This window comes from Elephantulus edwardii, unplaced genomic scaffold (assembly GCF_000299155.1).
Source record: "Elephantulus edwardii isolate Elephantulus edwardi_28Jun2011 unplaced genomic scaffold, EleEdw1.0 scaffold00049, whole genome shotgun sequence".
Lineage (NCBI taxonomy): Eukaryota > Metazoa > Chordata > Mammalia > Macroscelidea > Macroscelididae > Elephantulus > Elephantulus edwardii.
Genome location: NW_006399799.1, coordinates 5,415,302 through 5,424,363, shown reverse-complemented (window position 1 = coordinate 5,424,363; position 9,062 = coordinate 5,415,302). Strand labels below are relative to the sequence as shown.

General features: G+C 37.6%; 1 protein-coding gene across 1 annotated transcript in view; it reads right to left on the bottom strand.

Annotated features, from left to right (window-relative positions):
• AGO4 (argonaute RISC catalytic component 4) overlaps positions 1-9,062 on the bottom strand; it is a 31,228-nt gene that overhangs the window by 13,885 nt on the left and 8,281 nt on the right. Inside the window, exons 6-12 of the mRNA XM_006886439.1 lie at positions 8,789-8,876; positions 5,907-6,054; positions 5,328-5,447; positions 5,079-5,207; positions 4,759-4,892; positions 2,050-2,234; positions 872-1,031 (exon numbers count right to left, since the gene is read on the bottom strand). Of these exons, the coding sequence (XP_006886501.1) occupies positions 872-1,031; positions 2,050-2,234; positions 4,759-4,892; positions 5,079-5,207; positions 5,328-5,447; positions 5,907-6,054; positions 8,789-8,876 (964 nt within the window). The remainder of the gene's footprint in view (positions 1-871; positions 1,032-2,049; positions 2,235-4,758; positions 4,893-5,078; positions 5,208-5,327; positions 5,448-5,906; positions 6,055-8,788; positions 8,877-9,062) is intronic.

The following is a 9,062-nucleotide window of genomic DNA, read 5'->3' as shown; positions in this document are numbered from 1 at the left end:
TATATATATATGCCTTAGAAGAAGCATCGTCAAAAGCTCCTTGCAAGTGAGGATGGTAAGACTTTCTTTCACATACTTTGGTTGTGCTATTAGGAAGGAACATAGGAACAATCCCAAGAGAGGAATATCATGCCTGATTAAGTAGAGGGTCAGCAAAAAAGAGAAAGACCTTCAACAAGATGGACTGACACAGTGCTACAACAGTGGGCTCAAACCCAGCAAACAACTGTGAGGATGGCATAGGACAAGACAAATGTAACAGCATGAATGACTGTCAAGGTCACAGTGTTTAGCAAAGGACTACAGACACATGCTATATGATACCTGAAAATAGGAAAAATCTAATATAAGGTGACAGAGGGCGGAACAGTGATTACTCTGGTGGGAGGTTTGTATTGAGCTGGATCACAGAAAGCCTGATGGTATGCTGAAGTATTCTCTATATGAATTTGAGTGTTGGTTACATGTTGTATAAAAATGTAAGCAAAAGTAACGGAAAAGCACAATTAAGGTTTGTGTGCGTCCCTGTAAATTGTTCTTAGCTGTCACTGAATTGCCCATGCAAGGTAACCTCATGCACAGTAGCATCAGGCTGTTGTGATGCATTATTGTCTTATTTATTTGGAAGGAGATTATCAAACCTTTTCCCGCAGGCTGCCTTAGTCTGGAAGACCAAAACCTGTTCAGTCTGGTAATAACACACAGCATACAAGCTATGACAGTAATATGGAAGCTGCATTTTGAGGTGCATTAACTAGAAATTGAGCCTGGGTCTTGGTCTCCCATACCCCTATAGAATTCTACCAACTGTCCACAATAAATAAGTTGAATCTTCAGAAAATAGGAGTAAAAGTATGTTTAGAACTCTTACCTTTGATGAGGTACGAGTACATTGTTAATTCCACCAAGCTTTGCATTGATCTTCAGGCAAAGATTAGAAAGGGTTTGGGGTGAGGTCTTCACAACATTTTTCACTTGGACACATTGGGTGGCCATGCCCAGAAGGGTATCTCCAACACGTTTCACCTCCGCTACAAAAATTCATTTGACATGTGTAAATATTTTGTTAATTATTAGAGTAAAAGAAGAAAAAAAGAAGTAATCACACATCTTTCCAAAGTGCCTGCTGCACATTGTACATTGTGCTAGCTGCTTCTCTTTTGCCAGCCTTTCATCTACTGAACCTCCAGGGCATTTTCTTTTCCTGTTTGGATAGGCTCTCTTCCCTCTCCTTTTCTTCCCTCCTGCAGTCCTTGAACTGCTTCCTTCCAGACTGTTTCTTTTATTCTCTGGTGCTGCCTGTCACCACTCACTGGCTCCCTTTCCCCACATGACTGCTCTGGCAAAGGACCCAGGCTCTGCAACCCCTCCTTCGCAGTAGACAGACCAGCCCTTTGAATTCCAAAAGGGTTTTTCCTTCTCCCCTTTTATTTCCCCACCATTTCATGACACTAGAGATAAACAGAAGGTAACAAAACAAGGAAATGTAGAGAAGAAATTTCAGGAAGCTCCAACTGCTATCTGTAATTCCTAAGTCTCTTGTTTAGCTGATAGCCAAAAGAATTTTTTCATTCCTGTAATACACACAAACTAACAAAATCCTTTTCTGGAAGTGTCAGGCTCTCCTATTAATTTCTATTCTGATACTCTTAAATGCTTTTCACCAAATAAGTCCAGTTCTCCCTGACCTGAACCTCTGGTGTTGCATTTCTTGCACCTTATCCTCATATAACCCCTACATTAAGGCCACAGCCTAATTTTTGTGATGTTAAGACCTTCCAGAGTGCTCCCTTCCCTCTGGCATGAGGCCAACAAAATTCAAGACAGCAGCTGCTCTGCCAAGGTAAGTCCAGGAGTAGGAAAGACATGAGGCTATGGAGCAGAGCAGGGACAATCTCAAGTAGACATATACCAAGAATGAGAAATCAATCTTTGTTATTTCACATGACTTAAAACTGAGGCTCTTAGCTATAATCTAGTTTAACTGACTGCTACACATAATGTTTGTTTACCTACTATTCCTCATTCAGCGGTAAACAGAGTTCATACCATAGACAGGTGTCTTCCCGGGCAAAATAACTACTATCAGCTGCAGCCCCACGTATGTCATTTTCAGATGCTTGAACATGGGCTCCACGCTGTCTGCGCCTTGGGCGTACTTGCAGAAACATGGCTGACCCTGAATGGGCATTCCTGCATCCTTGGAAATTTTACGTAGCTGATCAGTGAAACTCCTGTTAAAACAGAACCAATGGCACAGTGCTTTCAGTACAGAAGTACATTTTAGGGTTACTGCAATTCATTTTCTTCTAAGATGCTGATCAGAAAATAAATAGCTAAAGTTGTTGTTGTTGCTATGTACCATGAAGTCAGAACTAACCCATAGCTAACCCTTCAGTGGGTTTTCAGCGGCAGTAACTTGTATAGAAGCAGACTGCCCATCTTTCTCCTGGAAGGCAGCTTGTGGATTTGAACTGTGTGCCTTCAGCCCAGCAGTGTAGCTCTTTACCATAGGTCACCAGAGTTCCCTGGTAGTAGTAGTCAAGAAACCAAAAGATCTGGAACAGAAGGTGCATTGCAAAGTGGACTAGGGGAGGGAGAAGGCATGGAGAGGGAAGAAAATGAGCATCAATGAATGAATTAAAATTCTTTAAAAAGTAAAAAGATATCGAAAGATGTGTTACATTGGGCAAATCTGTTGTCAAGGATCTCTTTTAAGTGTGAAATAACAAGGATGTCGGTTTAAAGACTAAGGTGTGCCTGATCTAAGCCATGGTATTTTCAATAGCTTCCTATGAATCTGAAAGTTGGACAATGATTAAGGAAGATGAAAGAAGAACTGATGCTTTGAACTGTGGCATTTGAAAAAGTATCAAATGAACTGCCAAAAGAAAGAACAAATCTGTCTTGGAGTAGGTGCAACCAGGGTGCTCCTTGGAGGCAAAGACAGTGAAACTTTATCTCACATACTTTGGGCATGTTGTCAGGAAAGGGCAGTCTTTTTTCTTTTTCTTTTTTATTTTTATTAGTTTAGTTTATTTTTCATTTCAATGAACATCTACAGAGATTTTGGAATTCCATTCATTCATTGTTGCTCCCCCCTCCCCCCCCAGGGCAGTCTTTTCAAAAAGGCATCATTCTGGGAAAGGTGCTAGATCAGAAAGAGAGAAAGCCTCAATAAGATGGATTGTCACAGTGACTGTAACAGTGGGTTTTAGCTTATCAGGGATGGTAAGGATGGTGTAGGATAGGGCAAGGTCATATCTGTTGTTCACAGGGTCACTGTGAGTCATAGTTAACTCAGTGGGATCTAAAAACTACATACATACATGTATGTATGCATATGCATGTATCATGGGAGACAGATGGGACAATCTTCTTCTGGACAATTCACAGCTTCCAAAAACCCCACTGAGGGTCAGCTATGAGTAGGTTCCGACTCAAGAGAAATGAAATTATATATTTCCAAAGCACAGTACCAGCTGTATCACAGCAATTATAGCAGAAAAAAATTGTATTATAAGCTCTCAAATTAGCATTTTTTATTTTTAAGCAATTCTTTCTCAGCTGAGCCTTAGGGACTAGAAAGCACTGTTGCTCAACAATTTCCAAATCAGTAAGAAAAAGCAAAGCAAAAGGTACTAGAGCAGGTGAGTACAGGTATACTTAAGTGACAACACAGGAACACAATGCCACAAAATGAATGTATTTAGATTACATTCAAACAAAACATCTAATGGATTTGATTAAACTGAAATGTCAAAAGAAATCATCGCCTCAGTACTCCAAAATTCACTGCAGCATTTTTCCACAATATTAAAAATATAGGAAAAATCAAAATATGCAGTGATATACAAATGGGTTAGAAAATGTGATGTATACATACAATGGAATATTACCGAGCCACAGAAAAAGAAAAGTTTTGATGTATCCCAGTACATGGATGAACTGTGGAAATATTATGTTGATTGAAATAAGTTATCACAAAAGGACAAATGCCTTATGATCTCACTTGCACAAAATAAACATTAAGAACAAAAAATAACTGTTAGCAATTACCAGGGAAAGGAGAGTTTCAATTAGGGGGCACTAAGTTTATGGTAACAGCAGTGGAGTATTTCAGAAAAGGATAGCAAGAATGGTTGAACAACTTGAAGCATGTACTTAATGTCACTAAATTATTTCATGTATAAATTGTTGAAAAAATGACCACTTAAAAATGTAAAATTTGTTGTAAGGTTTTAATAAAGCTTTCATAATTCCTTTTGTGCCTTTGCCAACATTGTCTATAATTTGTTAATTTTCTTTCACCCGTGCCCTTTTTTTGCCTTGATTTTTCCACTCTTCTCACTAACTTCCTCTCTATAGATAGCTACATCTGTTAAGACGTGAACCAATAATCTTAGTCAGTGACCCTACAGTTAAACAAGCTCACAAGCAAATTACGATTAAAAAGAAACTGGTTTTTTATGTTGGTGGAAAAGATACAATAATATCAAAGGAGGAAAACTGGGGAAACTTCACCAAGAATTTAGGAGTTTGCCAAACAGTGGTGATTGCTTCAAGCTTGGTCACACATTTCTGCTCTAAATGGAAGGAAGCTGAATCAGATTCTTAATGTAATTCCCAAGTTTCACAAAAAAATGTCCACGGTCATTTCCATATAGCCAGACGGTGTCACTACAGGAATCAGGGACTTAATTCCAGGGTACACAGCATATTAACATCAAAGACAGCATTTCATATGAAGATACTCACTTTAGTAAATCTTCCCTACATTGTTTCTGAGGTGCAAAACAAGCAACTGCCCAAACTTTAATTTCGATGCCAGCATAAAACTGCTTTCCCCGCATGTCCCAGACACCCTGGTTGGGTGTGGCTACGGTTTTATTCTTTAAGAAATGGAAGAAAGAGAAGCTGTTATAAACCATTTAATAAACAAAATATTTTTAGCCCAAAGCAAGTATGTAACAATGACCAAAGCTGAGGGTAAATTCAGTGTGTTAAAGTGGGAAACCCTTGACTACTTCTGTTTTTCATGGGATGTGGAAGAAATGTACTTCAAATAAAAAGCTTACCCGGCCTCCATATTGCAGCATTGGTGCTGGGAGCACTCGGCCTGTGAGCTCTGTCATTTCATTATGGACAACAATACCAAATTCTTTCAGGTATGGATCAGGTCCACCCACCATGCTGTTACTCTTCACCTAAAGAACAGGAGAGCCTACATATAAAAAACCAAAGAGGAACTGTGTCCCATCAGGACTTTCCTATTTTTAGTTCTCCATCTGAGAGCTAGCTTATCTTGAAGACCATGTCTCACTGACCAGTCTGCTGATCTCTTCCTGTCTGTCAGGAGCAGATCTTGCTGTGGCTTTGATCATAGTGGATGTCTGATTGTCTGTGAGCTTCTTTATACAACGCTGTCCTGCCACTATATTACAGACCTACCAAGAGGCAAAGAGAAATCAGTGTCTGTACCTCATAGGCCCCACTTCCAGTAAAATAAAAATTCAGCTGCACAGTAAACTTTACATCAAAAATAGGTTTTTAGATAATTTTTAATTGTGATTTTAACAAAAATTTACAGAAAACTTGGATTTCTATTCATTCATTTTTGCACATTTTCCTTCCTGGCACCTAGCTCACTTTAAAAAAAAATCATTCATTGTTGCATAATTTCCCCCCCATCCACTTTGCTATGCACCTCTTATTCTGGACTGTTGTCATGCAAATAATGCCTAATCATATATTCCTTTTAAACAGTTCTTTCCTTCACCTGTTCCAATGCATAGGAAATATTTTAGGAACTACTACTAAATTCCATCACTAGTTAAGAACAAGTGTCTTTAAACTTATTCAAAATATTAGAAGATTGGCAAAGAGAAAAGAATAAATGAAGTTACCTCAAGTGGCAAGTATGTATGTTTTTGTTCTTGTCCTACTTGGAGACAGGGAAGATGAGGATATTTCAATTGCAAGCTATACTTTTGCTTAAAATATTGAGCTACTGTACATTCCATAGCTTGACCGTTTTCTAACTGTAGAGGAAATCTATGGGAGAGAATATCTTTTTTAGAAATTTCTTTTTTTTTCTCTATATTTTATTAATTTTCATAAACATTTACAGAGATTTTGGGTTTCCATTCATTCATTGTTGCACTATTCTCTCTACCCTCCTCCCAGTTTGTTCTTGTCCAAATGCCACAGGGCTTGTCAAAGCCAGTTCTGATTAATCTTCTTTGTCAGTGTGTCCTTTGCCATTCCCTATCACTCCTCCCTGAGAGAGACTTCACCCTGAGTCATAAGGAAAAGGGGATGGCGTATTCTCTTAGCTACTTCCTGCTGAAAAGGGACGCTGTGGGTTCTTTTTTAGAAATTTCTTGAAGTTCTATTTTTTAAAAAAAGATAACCACCTAATAAAATTTTCTATCAGTCACTTTAAAAAGAAAGCATTTTTGTGCATTTTCATGTAAGTAATTTTAGAGTGTAATCAAAATAGTCAATCTGTTGGAATTTTCCACGTTTGTTAAAGCTAGAAGGAGAAAAAGGTTTTAAAGAACTTAAAGCCAGAAGCTATAGGAAAAAATTACATAGACTCAGTGGAGGTCAGGTTAACACCTAATGATATAATCTTTTGCTGGTTAATGATATAATCTTTTGATAGTAAAACTCAAATTATGAGTCAGAGTCATGTACACAGGATTTGTGTTTGTTTCAGAGAGCTTTTTTGGTAAAATGAGTACAGCACAGTTACTGGACCACATTTTTAGATCCCCAACTAGGATAAATGCTTGTAGATTTTGAAGCAACAAGACCAAAGACATGAAATTGAGACTGTGCCAGGACGTAAATATAAACTAGGGAATATGATCTAAAACAACTTTATTTAGTTCTTCTGGTGGGTGAACTCTCCCAAATACTTGACACAATAATAACTTTAATGCTGCTTTCATGATTGTCACAGCCTCCACAAGGTAACAATGCAGGAAGGATCACCTACATGATACCTACGTCTATGTGCTTTTAAATTTCATGCAAAGATTGTATGGGTCTAAACATTTACATCTTTTCACAGGATTTTTTCCTCCCAGTCCCTGGAGTACATTACTCTTGTAAAGTACAGGATCAGCAAAAAGAGGACGACTCAATGAGCTGGATTGACACCATGGATCCAACAATGAACTCAAACACAGCAGCGATTGTGAGGAAGCTGCCGGACTGGGAAGTTTAATTCACTACGAGTCAGAATCCATTCAGTGACACCTAACAACTTGTGAAATAATTAAATAATGAAAAAGGCATAGTTCTTCCAACAAATTTAACAGTTCTCAATAGTGACTTCATAAAGTTTTAGTAATATTTTTTTTCCTAGAAGATGGAAGTCAGTAATATAGACAAAATGTAGACTTTCATCTCACAACTCTTAAGAAACTCATGCAATATGTACATAAGGTGATGCTGAAGAATTTATTCAAGTCAGACTGAATAAATTCACACCTTACTTAGCCAGAAGTCACAAAACACTTCAACTAGGATCCATTGTTACTATTGGGAGTTGCGCTGCCAACTCAAAGACATGTTGTTTTTCAATCCACCAGCTGCTCCGGGGAAGAAAGATGAGTAATCTCCTCCTCTGTGATTTACAGCCTCTGAAAACCTGTTGGAGGGTCGATTCTGACTCGACAGCACATAACAACAAAGAGAATAAAATGCTCCCAGTAATTTACCATCTAAAACAAGTACTACAAAATGAGAAAAATAAACACCAAAAAAATCAATGTAAAGTTTATATATTTAAATCCATATTATTTACTTAGAAAAGCTAATATATTTAATACACATGTCAGGAAATAATTTAATGATCTGTATTATAACACACACAAGTTGATGTTACTAGATGCCATGGAGTCAGTTCTGAATAAAACTCTACTAGAGAATAAAACTCTATCTGATCCTGTGCCATCTTCAAAATCTCTGCTTAAACCTATTGCTGAAGTTAAGGTATCAATCCATCTCATTGAGTAGCTTTCTTTCTTAAACTGCTTCTATTTTTCTAAGCATACTGTCCTTTTCAGGGAGTTACACTCTCCTGATAATAAGCGTACATACATGAGATAAAGTCTCACTATCCTTGCATTTAAGAAGTACTCTGGCTGCAATTCTCCAAGATTTGTTCTTTAGGGAGTGCATAGTACAGACAATATATGCAGTCATTTAGAATGCACTTTGATATAAATATAGACAGACAACAGCTAGATACAGCTATAGATAGGTATAACTATAGGTATAGCTCACAATGGAATAGGAGTTGGGTAATTAGATATTTTCAGTTAGACTGAGAATACAGAAAGGATATGCTAGCAGCTAGAAGCAGCCATCCATACTGACAGATGGAAGTGATGAGAGCTGTGTACAAAGGAAGAGGAAAATCTACACAAAATCAATATACATCCTCACATGATCTCCTCATGCAAGTTACAGGACTTAACAGAGATTGATGGCCATGTATTAAGAATACCAACAGTATAATAACACTTAAAATAATGGCTGAGTCCTTAAGTAAAAGTTGATCTATGCTTAGCAAATTTTAAGAGGTGAATACAATTAAAGGCAGGAAATAAGTTTTATCAATGTCTCTATAAAATATGAAAAATATTTTAACAAATGCTCTAGGTTCAGTGATCTTGAAAATTACAGCCCAGAACACTAATTTCTCTAAGGATTATTGCAGCTTCATTCTGTTACCAAATAAGGAGTAGCATCTTTTTAGATGTGGTTAACATACGTTTGATGACTGGCTGGCCGTCTAGTCACATTACAGACTCGATATTTTCGTTTCATCTGTCCACAGTGGGTCACCTCAACTTTAAGACCTAAAGTTAAAAGGGTGGATGGAGAGGGGTAAAATATCAATATTGGTTAAAATCAGAGTGACAAAAATATATTCATATATTAAATGTTTCCAAAAAGGGATGGTACAGTATAGGACAAAAGTTGCAAAAATACAGGAAAAATCTCCCGGCGCTGGCTGAAAATCGCCTGTGACTTCATCCATAGCC